This window comes from Phocoena phocoena, chromosome 1 (genome assembly GCF_963924675.1).
Source record: "Phocoena phocoena chromosome 1, mPhoPho1.1, whole genome shotgun sequence".
Classification (NCBI taxonomy): Eukaryota; Metazoa; Chordata; class Mammalia; order Artiodactyla; family Phocoenidae; genus Phocoena; species Phocoena phocoena.
The window spans coordinates 15,750,585-15,765,509 of NC_089219.1; the positions used below are offsets into that span (position 1 = coordinate 15,750,585).

Below are 14,925 nucleotides of genomic sequence, written 5' to 3' on the forward strand. Positions count from 1 at the left end.
CCTCTAATGGAAAAGAATCTGAAATATATATATATATCTGAATCACCTGAAACTAACACAACATTGTAAATCAACTATGCTTCAATTTTTTAAAATTTTTAAATTAAAAAAGAGTGACTATATGTGGTTAGAAGAGGGGGTCAAGTAGAGGGATTCACAGTGAGATCAGCATCAGTACAAAATGAAGCCGACCTCTAAATCCCCTCCTCTGACCCTGTCTTTGCTCCCATCTTGCTCAGGGCCTGTGGGGCTGCCGGAGTCTCCTCTTGCCTGCACTCCTGAGATCCAGCTGTATTCAAATCCCAGCCTTTATTTAGGCTGTTCTGTTTGTTATGCAAACATGATTTTGCTTTGCACTGGACTCTAATTTGATGGATGCACGAGCGTATCTCATGTATACAGGTGCGCTGAAGGTAACATTTTCATCCATCACCTTTGCTCACCTCCTACATTCATACCACTCGGTACTGGGGCATCTGATTACAGACTAATGCTATTGTGAAGGCTCCTTTATGCTTAAAATCCTTCAGAACGGATAGTAATTTTGGTCACCTTCCTCTTCTTCTTTATTTCTTAGTAACAAATACACATGCATGATCCTTCCAAAGGGTAAGAACATGCCAAACAGATTTTAGTTACCGCTCTGTCAGTTACTAGCTGTGTGGCCTTAGGGAAGTTATTTTACCTCTCTGAGCCTCTGTTCCCTCATCTGTAAAATGGGAATTATAATAGTTCCTATCTTGCAAAAGTAATCGTGAGGATTGGCTCTGATAAAGGAAAAGGTTTTGCATAATTCTGGACACATAAGTAAATATTGGTTTGTTATTGTTAGAAATGAATACAGCTTTGAGCAAAGTCAAACAATGACAGCTTCCAACAAATCTGCAGCAGAAGTTTTTAAAGGAGCAAACGCTCCTTTAAAAAGAAATATGCACGCACAGATGTTTACCAAAGGCATACACACACACACACACACACACACACATCCTTATAACTGAAATATATCCACATGGTAAATCATAGTTCATTTATATTCATCACTTATATAATCATTTACAATCACCTGGATATTAAGATAACTGTACTTTAAGAGCATTGAAAACCTTGCCAAAATCTCTCTAAATGAAATAGTTCCTGGCCTCCAAGAGAAGCACTTTACCAATTGCTACCTGCCTTTTTCAGAGAGGAAAGTTAAGCAGTGCAAGGTTAAAAATGAGTCATTTTCAGAAGTGAGACTTTTTTTTTTTTTAAATAAAAGTGTATGTGCTGTCCTTTAAGAATAATATACTGGGCTTCCCTGGTGGCGCAGTGGTTGAGAGTCCACCTGCTGATGCAGGGAACACGGGTTCGTGCCCCGGTCCGGGAGGATCCCACATGCCGCGGAGCGGCTGGGCCCGTGAGCCATGGCCGCTGGGCCTGAGCGTCCGGAGCCTGGGCTCTGCAGCGGGAGAGGCCACGGCAGTGAGAGGCCCGTGTACCGCAAAAAAAAAAAAAAAAAAAAAAAAAAAGAATAATGTACTGACCTGCCATCAACTAGGGATTTGCTCTAAGCTGTTTTTCTCATAGTGGAGAGAATAAAAACTGAGTCAAACTCACTCAGCTATTCAGCAACTATCTTTTGAGTACCTACTATGTTCCTGATGCCATCCAGGGCAGTGTGAAGTTAGCAGTGGGAAAGACAGATGCATTCCCTGCCCTCAGAGTACCTGGAGCCTTAGGAGTAAAGGAAGGCAGTCATTAAATAGATGATTACACAAATAATGAATTGAAGGACTTCTGGTGGCACAGTGGTTAAGAATCCTCCTGCCAGTGCAGGGGACACGGGTTTGAGCCCTGGTCTGGGAAGATCCCACGTGCTGTGGAGCAACTAAGCCCGCGCACCACAACTACTGAGCCTGCACTCTAGAGCCTGTGAGCCACAAAGACTGAAGCCTGCGCGCCCCAGAGCCCACGCACTGCAACTACTGAAGCCCGTGCACTCTAGGGCCCACATGCCACAGCTACTGAGCCCGCGTGCTGCAGTCACTGAAGCCCACACACCTAGAGCCCGTGCTCCACAACAAGAGAAGCCACCGCAATGAGAAGCCCGCGCACCACAATGAAGAGTAGCCCCCGCTCGCCGCAACTAGAGAAAGCCCGCGTGCAGCAACAAAGACTCAACGCAGCCAAAAAAAAAACAACAAAAAAAAAAACAAATAATGAATTGATAACAATTCTGATAAATGCTTTGAAGGGTACTTTGAGGGACACAACCAAGGAAGTCAGGACAGTTCAGGGAACTACTTCCCTAAGAGCAGTGACTTTTAAGCAATGGCTTGAAAGATGAATAGGCTGGAAGAGGAGATGAGAAAGAAGGCTGAGGACCAGAGGGAACAGCATGTGTAAAGGACCTGGGGCAAGATGGTACTCAGAGGTTAGAGGCACTGGGAGGAGGCTGGTAAAGCATGGTTGAGACACAGAGATGTAGGCAAGAGGGTCTCAGAGGGAAGCTGGGCAGCAGGGAGAGGGGGATGCGATCAGAGCTTTAGGGGCCTGTGTGACAGACTGGGGATTACGTTCGTTATCTTTTGCTAAAAAACAAATCCAAAGCTTAGTGACTTAAGACAAGAATAACTGTTTATTATCTCACAGTTTCTGTGGGTCAGGAATTTGGGAGCTGCATGGCTCTGGCTCAGGGTCTCTCATGAGGTCACAGCCTAGATGTCAGCTGGGGCTACAGTCATCTGAAGGCTTGACTGGGGCGGAGGGTCCACTTCCAAGATGGCTTCCTCACATGAGTGGTGAACTGGCAGGAGGCCTTAGTTCCTTGCCATGAGGACTTCTCCGCAGGGCTGCTTGAGCGTCCTCATGACGTGGCAGCTGGTACCTTCCAGCAAGAGTGATCCAGGAGAGAACAAGGCAGTAGCCACGATGTCCTTCAAGTTCTAGCCTCAGAAATCACTGGGTGCTGGGGACTTCCCTGGTGGTCCAGTGGCTAAGACTCCACACTCCCAATACTGTGGTCCCACTGGGTTCCATCCCTGGTTGGGGAGCTAGAGCCTGCATGCTGCAGCTAAAAGATCCCGCATGCCACAACTAAGACCTGGCACAGCCAAATAAATCCTTTTTTTTTTTTTTTTGTGGTACGCGGGCCTCTCACTGTTGTGGCCTCTCCCGCTGCAGCGCACAGGCTCCGGACACGCGGGCCCAGCGGCCATGGCTCACGGGCCCAGCCGCTCCATGGCATGTGGGATCCTCCCGGACGGGGGCACGAACCTGCGTCCCCTGCATCGGCAGGCAGACTCTCAACCACTGCGCCACCAGGGAAGCCCAATAAATATTTTTTTAAAAAATAAAAAAGAAGAAAAAGAAATCACCCAAGGTCATATTCACAATATCTTTTTCATTACTCAGGTCAGCCCTATTCAGGATGGAGGGGGCCACACACAGGCACGAATACCAGGAGGTGAGCCTCACCGGGAGCGGTCGTGGAGGCTGGCTCCAGCAGGAGCGTCTTACACATCTCCACCTACCTCTAGGTGCCCCCACGGTGTCCAGTTTTGAACTCAGCACCCACTTAGTACAATGACTCCTATGATGGCAGAATGTCCAAAGTAGAAGGGACTGTGGCGATTAGTCCAACTTCCGCATTTGTCAGAACACAGCTGCTGAATAAATGCATAAATAAATATGAATTAATTAATCGATTGGTATGCATTGAGGTACATTTACATGGCCAGGGACAAATGATAATGAGACCAAGTGAATGCGATACACGAATCTTGAGCCCAATAATGAACCATCAGAAAAGTACTGAGGAGAGATTTTCGTTAGACATGGAGCATCGAGATGAAGTCCCCATTCCTTCCCCAAGCCTCACTGAAATGACAATAAAGGAACAAAAGTGGCATAAACTGACAAAAAGGAGGCGATGACAGCCGCTGAGAGGCGTTAACAACATGTTGGAGGATGTTGACAAGGGATAGCAAGCTCAGTGGAGCGCAAAGGATGGAAACCCAGAAAGAATCAAGTCGTGTCATGCTGAGGAGCCCCAGAAACCCAGGAATCCCACGCACCAGACATCTCTGGAGACAGCAGGTCAGATGTAAAAACCGAGGATCAGTGAGAGTCTGCAGTGAGAGCCCTAGGTACCTTCCCCTCTCCGGAGCAGCATGGAGATCCCACCCCACCCCTGCACCAGAAGACTGGAGCTTTCCTCTCTGGGGAGACGGACCCAAGGCGCCTCTGGACTGAGGACCCCAGGCGTGGCCGAGGGCAGGGAGGCACCATCCTGAACACGGATGAAGTGGCAGCCCGCCTACTGATCAGTGAGACCTCCAGGAGGCCCCGTCTCTACTCCGCCCCCAGAATGCTGGCAGCTGGGTTTATACATTCCCTCCCCCATGGCCAGGAGGCTCTAGGAGTTCTCCCTGGGTACCCTGGCCAGCCCAAAAGAAAAGACCTACAGACCTCAACATTGGAGGGCTGTTAAAAAAAAAAACAAAACAGAGCTGGATGGTGGTTAAAGTGGTAAAAACAGATTTGGGGGGGGAGGGGTGAAGAAAAGTGGGTAAAAACAGATTTTATTCAGGAACGACTGCAATAGAGAAACCTCAGGATGGAACTGGGGTCAATTCCAAATACAACAAGAGCAAGGCGGTATTTAGAGCCAAGAAGCAGGGAGGAGGGTCAGTGGAGGGCAAATTACTAAGAGGAAAAGTCAGAGCTAAGAAGGGATTCTGCCTAAACCCACTTGACAGGATCTTTGCTGAGGGCAGACCCAGGTGATCAGCTATCAACAGAGGGGATGATGGGAGGGTGAGGAATGTGATCAGATATCCAGGGTGAGGGATTCTGTCTAAACTGACTTAACAAGATTCTTGCTAAAACTGGGTGATGCCGGAGGGAGCCTAGTCGAGAAAAGGATTCAGAGGAGCCTGAGCCAAGTTTGGTCAAGGAGAGAGTCTTTGCCAGGGTTTCTTTGTAACCTGGCTGTGTGTGTCATCAGATAAGGAGGCCCATATATGACAAGTCCTGTTCATCCCCCTGCACCTCCCATACACAGAGTTTCCAATCAGTGTTTGTGCCTCTCAGATAGGGCTAGATGATAGTGATTACCAGACATTAGAGGAAAGCTGTAAGCATGACAGTCAGAGATGTACATCTTTTAATTTTTTTTTTTTTTTTTTAAACAGGGAGAAAGAACTCAGGGAGAAGAGCAATGCATGAAACTGAAAAAAAAACTTTCAAAAACAACTGTCATGGACTTTTCTGGTGGCGCACTGGTTGAGAGTCCGCCTGCCAATGCAGGGGACACGGGTTCAAGCCCTGGTCCTGGAAGATCCCACATGCCATGGAGCAAATGGGCCCGTGCGCCACAGCTGCTGAGCCTGCGCTCTGGAGCCTGCGAGCCACAACTACTGAGCTCGCACGCTGAGAGCCCATGCTCTGCAACAAGAGAGGCCACCGCAGTGAGAAGCCCACGCACTGCAGCAAAGGGTAGCCCCCGCCGGCCACAACTAAAGCCCACACGCAGCAACAAAGACCCAATGCAAAAAAAAAACCACCAAAGAAATAAAAACAACAACAAAAAACAACTATCATTAGAAAACCCTAAAGATTCCACAAAAACCTTAGAATAAATAAATTCAGCAAAATGACCAGATACAAAATCAACACACAAAACTCAGTTGCATTTTATTCACTAGCCATGAACAATTTCTGAAAAGGAAATTAAGAAAAAAATTCCATTTACAATAGCATCAAAAAGAATAAAATACTTAGGAATAAACTTCACCAAGGAGGGGAAAGACTTGAACACTGAAAACTACAAAATGTTCCTGAAAAAAATTAAAGACAACACAAATAAGTGGCGAGACATTCGTGTTCATGGATTGGAAGACTTCATATTGTTAAGATGCCAATGCTACCCAAAGCAATTTACAGATTTAATGCGAATCCTACCAAAATCCCAATGGTATTCTTTTTTCAGAAAAAGAAAAATCAATCCTAAAATTCATATGGAATCTCAGGGGACCCTGAAAAAGAATAAAGTTGGAGGTCTCACACTTCCTGATTTCAAAACTTATTACAAAGCTATAGTAATCAAAACAGTGTGGTACTGGCATAAAGACAGACATATAGACCAATGGACTAGAATAGAGATGGAAACAAATGCTTGCATACATGGTCACATGATTTTCAACAAGGGTGCCAAAACCAATCAATGGGGAAAGAACAGTCATTTCAACAAATGGCGTTAGGAAAACTAGATATCAACGTGCAAAAGAATGATGTTGGGCCCTTGCCTTACATCATATACCAAAATGAACTCAAAAATGGATCAAAGACTTAAAAATAAGACCTAAAACTATAAACTCTTAGAAGAAGACATGAGGGAAAGCTGCATGACATTGGATTTGGCAGTGATTTCTTGGATATGACACCAAAGCACGGGCAACAAAAGTAAAAAGAGACAAAGTGGATCAGAATTTAAAATTTCTGTGCATCAAAATGCATGATCAACAGAATTAAAAAGCAACCTAAGGAACAGGACAAAATATTTGCAAATCATATATCTAATAAGGGGTTAATATCCAGAATCTATAAAGACCTCCTATGATACAACAACAACAAATAAATTTGAATAGCCATCTCTCTAAAGAAAATATACAAATAGCCAACAAGCACATGAAGAAATACTCAACATCACTAATTAGGGAAATGCAAATCAAAACCACAATGAGAGGGAATTCCCTGGTGGCACAGTGGTTAAGAATCCTCCTGCCAGTGCAGGGGACATGGGTTCGAGCCCTGGTCTGGGAAGATCCCACATGCCACGGAGCAACTAAGCCCATGCGCCACAACTACTGAGCCTGTGCTCTAGAGCCTGCAAGCCACAACTACTGAGCCCACGTAACACAACTACTGAAGCCCGCATGCCTAGAGCCCGTGCTCCGCAACAAGAGAAGCCATTGCAATGAGAAGCCCCCGCACCTCCACGAAGAGTAGCCCCTGCTCGCCACAGCTGGAGAAAGCCCACACACAGCAACGAAGACCCAATGCAGACCCACCCCAAAATAAATAAATAAATAAATTTATTTTTTTTTAAATAGAATTACCATATGATCAAGCAATTCCACTTCTGGTTATACACCCAAAAGAATTGAAAGCAGGGTCTCCAAGAAATATTTATACACCCATGTCCATGGCGACATTATTCACAATAACCAAAAGGTGGAAGCAGCCCAAGTGTCCATCCGTGGATGAATGGCTAAACAAAATATGTTATATACATACAGTGGATTATTGTTCAGCCTTAAAAATGATGGAAATACTGACACATGCTACAACATGGGTGAACATTGAAGACATTATGCTAAGTGAAGTAAACCAGTCACAAAAAGACAAATACTGTGAGATTCCACTTATATAATGTACCTAGAGTACTCAGATTCATAGAGACAGAGGGTTGAATGATGGTTGCCAGGGGCTGGGGGTGGGGGTGGTGGGGACCGGGGGAGAAATGGAGAGTTGTTTTGTTAGTGCAAAGTTTTGATTTTGCAAGATGAAAAGTTCTAAAGATCGGTTGCCCAACAATGTGAATATACTTAACAATACTGAACTGTACACTTAAGAATGGTTAAGATCGTTAAGTGTTATGTGTATTTCACCACAATTAAAATTTTAAAAAAATTTGAAGCAAATATAATTAATATTTTGAGAGGAACAGGAGATAATATATCCATGAACAAGAATAGGATGCTATGAAAAAGAAGAAGAAATTGCTCTTAGAAGTGAAAAATTATGAGAAGAGACATTAAAAAAAAAAAAAATAGAAAAGTTGGAAGATAAAGTCGAGGTAATGTCCCAGAAAATAGAACAAACATTTTTTAAAATGGAAAATTGGAAAGAACATTTTGAAAAATTAGAGAATCAATCCAAGAGGCCCAACATCCAACTAAAATAGAAAAAAACAAAAACAGAAATGAAATGGAGGGAATCAGCAAAAAGAAGTGTCCCCAAAATTGATTTTCAGATTAGGAGATTGATTTCCAGATTGAAAGGTTCACCAAGACGTGCCCGTAGTAAATGCACATCATTTGAAACTTTAGACCTCTGAGAGATCCTAAAAACTGTCAGAGAGAAAGCTCAAGTCACACACGCACAGGATCGGGTATCAGAATGTCGCTTGACTTTTCAACCAGCAACCATGGATCAACTCCTCAAAATCCTGAGGGAAATTTATTTCCAATCTAGAACTCTACACCCAGCAGAACCAGCAATCAAAGCTACTAGAATGCATGCTCTACCAAAACAAGGAAATAAACCCTGTTTGGGAGCGGGGGTGGGGGGGAAGGCAGAAAGCAAGGGAACCAGAAAACAGGATCCAACACAGGAAAGAATCAAAGGAAATTTCCAGGGTGGTAGTAAAACAAGGTCCCAGGACAATGGCTCTACAGGTCTGTAGGGTAAGCGGTCCGGGTTGGAGCCCAGGGAGGACGCCTCAGGAGGGGTGTCTCTAAGAAACACAGAGACCTGAAGGACCACCTGGTGTGTTCAACCAGGTAGAGGGACATTTTACGGTACCGCTGGACAGTTGGGGGATGAATTAGTGATCAGTACATAAGGAAGTTTTTTTTGTTTTGTTTTGCTTTTGTTTTTTAATAAGGTGATTAAATACCTCTAGAAAAGTAAAAATGTTGTCCAGGAAGGAAAAATGAAATCATAACACACTTCAAGGCTCAGCTATGAACAATAGTTACATAGTCATAATACTTGAACACTGAATACTGATGCCACAGCAACAAAATGATAGAACTAAACTGAGAGGAAGGAAGGGAAAATAATGTGTGGGATGCGGGTAGATGAAAGGGCATTAAATCCTCACCTTCCATAGAAGAGAGGCAATAGATAAAGTTTCAGAAAGTGGAAAATCTGAATTAGGTGTGTTATTTAAAAATAAGGAGGGGGCTTCTCTGGTGGTGCAGTGGTTGAGAGTCCGCCTGCCGATGCAGGGGACACGGGTTCGTGCCCCAGTCCGGAAAGATCCCACATGGCCGCTGAGCCTGCGCATCCAGAGCCTGTGCTCCGCAATGGGAGAGGCCACAACAGTGAGAGGCCCACATACAGAAAAATAAATAAGGAGGCATATGACAGAAGTGCCATCTAAAATGCATGAAAGAGGGGTTGTCTTTGGAAGTGAGACTTGAGACTGGGGAAAGGATGGGGTAGGGGACTGATTTTTTAATTACAAGTCTACTATAAGGCAGTTATATGACTTTTTCAACTAACACCAGTATAAATATGCTAGAGCTAAAAATTAAATTGAAAAAAGAAAAAAAATCCAACTACATGCCAGTCTATGGAGCAGTGATGATACTGCTCTGGTACAAAGCTGGGAGCTCCTACCATGGACGGGAGAGAAGGGAAGGAAGACTTAAGGGAGGGGACAGCCTTGAGCTCTGCCTGGATGAATGGGACCAGGCCGGCCTCTCCGGTCTTCTGAATAGAAAGGACGGTGGGAGCTCTAGGGCAGCTGAACCCTTCCAAGGAACAAGTTTAGAGGAAGAGGAGCCGAAGGCAGGACACCAGGCCTGAGGGTGGCAGGAGGAGCCCCTGAAGGGAGGAGTGGCCCAGAGCCGGTGCCAGAGGGAGGAAATCCCTGCAACGGAGGCCAAGGTGAGTTGTCCACAAGGTAACAAAATGGCTAACGATGTCAAATGCTGCTTTGTGGTCCAGAGGACTTAACATAAACACACCCTTGCAGGACTTCCCTGGTGGTCCGGTGGTTAAGACTCTGCACTTCCACTGCAGGGGCACAGGTACCCCTTAGTCAGGGAACTAAGATCCCATATGCCGCATGGCCAAAAATAAAAATTAAAAACAAACAAACAAACAAAACATACCCTTGCACACTGTGATCTCAACACAGTCCCGGGTAACCCTCCCCACACCCACCCCCCGCCAGGATATTCCAAAAGCAGTGGGAACAGAACAGAAGCAGGACTAGGTGAGCGAGCCTACACTAGGCTCCCAAGTGCAGCGCCCCACCCCTTCCTGTTCTCTGAGAGGCAGGAGGCTTAGTTACGGGCAGGCAATGCTTGGGACACGCTTATACTAAAGAAATGGTCATTTAGCTGAAATTCAAACTTAACTGGGCTTCCCGTGTCATGATACATTAACTCTAGCAACCCCAGGAGGCTACGCCTTCCCAAAAGCTTGGAGATATCTCAGCCTTGCAAGCGGAAACTTTGCTACTGGCTGCTCCCACCAGCCTCCTGATGCTTGTGGGGAAGAGGACCCCGAGGCAGTGAGGTCCAGTGGGTGGATCCTTGTGCCTCTCAGAGCCTGTCCTCTTATGGAGAAATAAGGCCATGGCTATGGCGTGGGGACAGTAGAAGACCTCCATGTCCTTCTGGAGTGATTTTTTTTTACCACAAGCATGTATTACTTTTATAATCAGCAACAAGCCATAAAGACATTTCCACCTTAAAAATAAAATAAAATGAGGCTGCAGTGGACCAGGTAATCTCTGAGGCCCCTACTGCAGCTAAGATTCTGCAGTTCCAGGTAATTTCCTATTCTTTATTTGCATGTCATTTTAGGAGCACTCAGTGAGGCAGCCTTGTGAGGGGGAGGGGTGCTTTTATCCCCCCACCCCCACCCCCCCGACCAGAGATTCTGGCCTGGGGCGAATGTGGCCAGGCTGTCACCACTCTGGGAGGTCACCTGGCTTGGCCTGGCCTAGCCCAAGCCTCTGGGCTCATTCCTGACCTGGAAGACTCCCCGAATGGCCTGTTCTGAAGCCACGGAAAGGGCTTGGGTGTTGACTCTGTAGGAGACTCCTGGGCCCCAATCAGAGCAGTCCTGAGAGTCTCGGGAGCTTGTGATTTAACAAATCCTGAAAGGGGCAGATGTGTCCCCATACCCAGGGACAAGTATCTCTTTGCCAGTACACTAGGACCCCTCCCTAGTAAGAGGCCCCACTGGAAGGTCTCAGGGGAGGGTGGAAAACGCCCCATCCATATGCAGCATACGGTGGACTCACAGAAGAGTGAGGGCCCTGTCGTGGGTCACCCGAGCCTGAGTGGAGCCCCAGTTCCACCTCCTGTCAGCCTTGTGACCTTGGGCAAGTCGCTTAACTGAGAGCCTGGGTAGTCCTGCGATAATGACATAATGAATGCAAACCCCCGGAGGTGGCGGCCGGGAGGAGGAGAGGTGATCACAAACGGTAGTGGTATCTAGTTAATCCCGGGAGAGTCAGAGGCTGCCCTTTGGCCAAAGGAGCTTTTGATCTGCAATTCCCACAGACCCAGGACCACTCTGGAAGGTTCCCGACCCTCCGAGAGTATCCTCCCGGCTTTAGTCCAGGCGAGAGCCACTACCGGCTGCTGGAGCTGTGACTGGTCTCCCAGCTCAGGGGCAGGAGCCTGGCCCACGACCTTGGAAGAACCTGGGAGAAAGCTTCACCAAGCGACAGTACTTTTCCATTGCACTGCTCGGCCGCCTCATCTGGCTTTCTGCTGCGCAGACAAGAGGCAAAGTGAGCCAGGCCGGCCCATCAGGAACCCACCCGAACTCACCCTCAGAGATGCGGGTAGGGATGTGAGGGGCAATGGGAATCCTAGAAAGAGGAGGGGGATACCGAACGCTCCAGGAGGAGCTTAGAGACCACCGGTGAGACCTGAGAAACTTGCGTTGGCAAAGCCCTCCGGTGGATTCCAGGAGATTCCTACCTCCACCCCTTCCCCTCCGACGATAATGATTAAACCCGATCCACCGCGCCTCTGCTGGGTCTCGGGCGAAGAGCACTGCTAGCCTGCGTGGGGGAGGAGAGAGAGGAGGGCGAGAGGAGGGGACAAGAGAGCTAGCGGTCCCGCCCGGTGATGTAGGCAGCCCGGGGAGGTGGAGCCGCGACGCGTGAAGGAGTTCCCACCGCAGTCGCGCTCTCTCGGTCTACCCCTCCGAGCAGCCAGCCGCCAGCCCCGGCTCCGGCGACCTCCCTGCCGCCGCAGTTTGGGCGGCGGGGGCCGTGGGATCCTCCCTATTCGTGCCTGAGGGGCGTCTCCTCCCCGCCCAGCCCCTGCCCCTCCTTGCTTCCCGGACGGCTGGAGCGACTCCCGGGGGACGCTGTTCCCGGACGCTCGGCCGCCGCCCGGGCATCTCGGCTGCCAGCCCGGCTGGGCACCGGGCATCTGCGAAGCTAGCTAGCCCTGCCTGGCACTGGGCATCTCTGGGCACCGACTGTCTCCGGCGCCGCCCAGCTTCTCGAAAGCCCGGGGCCGCGGGCTTCTGCGCGCCCTCCCTTCCCCCCGGCCGCCGGGCAGGACGCCCGTGAGCTCGCGGCGTCCCCAGCCCCTCTGGCCGCCGCCGCGATGCTGCCCTGGAGACGTAACAAATTCGTGCTAGTGGAGGACGAGGCCAAGTGCAAGGCGAAGAGCCTGAGCCCGGGGCTCGCCTACACGTCGCTGCTCTCCAGCTTCCTGCGCTCCTGCCCGGACCTGCTGCCCGACTGGCCGCTGGAGCGCCTGGGTCGCGTGTTCCGCAGCCGGCGCCAGAAAGTGGAGCTCAACAAGGAGGACCCGACCTACACCGTGTGGTACCTGGGCAACGCCGTCACCCTGCACGCCAAGGGCGACGGCTGCACCGACGACGCCGTGGGCAAGATCTGGGCGCGCTGCGGGCCGGGCGGGGGCACCAAGATGAAGCTGACGCTAGGGCCGCACGGCATCCGCATGCAGCCGTGCGAGCGCAGCGGCTCTGGTGGCTCGGGGGGCCGCAGACCGGCGCACGCCTACCTGCTGCCGCGCATCACCTACTGCACGGCGGACGGGCGCCACCCGCGCGTCTTCGCCTGGGTCTACCGCCACCAGGCGCGCCACAAGGCCGTGGTGCTGCGCTGCCACGCCGTGCTGCTGGCGCGGGCGCACAAGGCGCGCGCCCTGGCCCGCCTGCTCCGCCAGACCGCGCTGGCGGCTTTCAGCGACTTCAAGCGCCTGCAGCGCCAGAGCGACGCGCGCCACGTGCGCCAGCAGCACCTCCTCGCGGGGGGCGCCGCCGCCTCGGTGCCCCGCGCCCCGCTGCGCCGGCTGCTCAACGCCAAGTGCGCCTACCGGCCGCCGGCCGCCGAGCGCGGCCGCGGGGCGCCGCGCCTCAGCAGCATCCAGGAGGAGGACGAGGACCAGGACGAGGAGGCGGAGGAGCTCGAGGAAGGAGCCCCCCAGAGCGAGCGGCCGGAGGTGCTCAGCCTGGCCCGGGAGCTGAGGACGTGCAGCCTGCGGGGCGCCCCGGCGCCTCCGCCGCCCTCGCAGCCTCGCCGCTGGAAGGCCGGCCACCGGGAGCGGGCGGGCCAGGCGCGCTGAGAGCCGAAGGGACAGGACTTGCGGCCCCAGACCCGGCCGGCCTGACTTACAGCCTCTAACCCCGGCCCTGCCCTCTACGGCTCCCCCTGGCACCCCGGCCCTTGCCTCCCTCGTGGTCTCTGTTGTCGGCGCGAGCCTCATCCTGGCTCACGGTGACGCCTGACACGCCCTTGTGTTGGGGAACCAGATGCGGGAGCAGCAGAATTCAGTGCTCACCTCTCCCCCAACCTGAGTCTCCCGGAGCCCTCCACTGTGGATTTGCCCCCTACGCTTCCCACCAAGTCTCTTTACCCATAGACCACGCCCTCCCTCCCCAAACATCCTCTCAAGAGAAGGGGGGGGAGACGTTTCCAGAAATCCAGGAGGGTGGCCTTGGATCTTGGCCAGGTGGAGGCAGTGGTCCTGCCCTTGACCAAGCTAGCCTTCCTCCCTGGGATGAGACCAACCCTGGGGAGGCATTCTTGTAGGGGGAAGAGTGAGTAGCCCTGGAGAACTGAGGCCAGGCCCAAAGTGGCAACTGAGTCTGCTGCCGTACACACAAGGAAGACTTCTCTATACCTGGCCTCTCTACCCCTTGAAGGACTTCTGGGACTTCACTGCTCTGGCTCTGGAGAAGACTGGGATGTTCCCACCAACCCCAACCACAGGCTAGGCCAGGTAACAGCTCTCTGCACCAGATGGCTGTCCAAGCCTGTGCCCTGGCACCTGGCACCCCCCACAGGACTCCTCACCCCCCCATCTTTCTGCATACCGAAGTGTGTGCTTCCCCCCTAGGTGCCCCACAACCAGGACCAAGACGAGGCCTCCAGAGGAGGGAAGGAGGACCTCTGGCAGTGCTTGAGCACACTGACTACCCAGAAAATGGACACAGGAGGGATGCCCCCAAGTTGAGGCTTGTCAGAGCACGAGGGTCCTGACAGCAGCTGGATTCTCATAGCAGGATGAGGCAGGAGGAGGCGGTAACCCAACAGAGACAGCGGGCCCCTGCCCACGTGTCTCTCAGCAAGGCCACTAAAAGCCCAAAGATCTATGTGTCACCAAATGATCACGAAATAAAGTGTTCCTGCTTTTTCAGCCTGTCACCACTCCTGTGTTGTGTTTGATGCCAGGCCTGCTGGGGGTGAAAAGATTATCATCAGAACCTTAAAGGGCAGGAGAAGACCCCAGGAAGTATCCCCTTTAGCAGCTGGAGCCAACTCTCAGGATAGTGGGGGACGAAGGGGCTGCTGCCAGGAAGCTGTTCCCTTCATGTCGGAAAAGGAGACAGTAGCAGGTGCCTCGCCTGCACGTCACCTGTCCCAAGCCCGGAAGGGGTGTCAGCTGTCTTTCTCGGCGTCCCGCAATGTCTCTCTGCCTGGGCACCAAACACAAGTGTCTCTGGGACATTTGGCAGGGAGGGGGCACTGGGCTGGAGCCTTCTCATCAGCCGTGTATCTTTGAGAAGATTCATGTGTATGTATGTCAAAGCAGGTGGTATTTGCTGGGTCTCCTCAAGGATGTAAGGGAGAGGGGTGGGCAATGCAATTTGCTTTCAGAGGAGCTGGAGAGATCTGTCCAGACCATTATAACAGCAGGAGTCCTG

At 50.7% G+C, this 14,925-nt stretch overlaps 1 protein-coding gene across 1 annotated transcript; it reads left to right on the plus strand.

Moving 5' to 3' along the window:
* The first annotated feature begins 12,356 nt into the window (after nucleotides 1-12,356).
* FAM43B (family with sequence similarity 43 member B) lies at nucleotides 12,357-13,343 on the plus strand. The gene has a single exon (XM_065897451.1). It carries the CDS (start codon nucleotides 12,357-12,359, stop codon nucleotides 13,341-13,343), a length of 987 nt encoding a protein of 328 aa, XP_065753523.1.
* The last annotated feature ends 1,582 nt before the right edge of the window (nucleotides 13,344-14,925 follow it).

Coding starts and splice junctions, on each gene's coding strand:
- FAM43B (XM_065897451.1), top strand. CDS start 12,357: ATGCTGCCCTGGAGACGTAACAAATTCGTGCTAGTGGAGGACGAGGCC.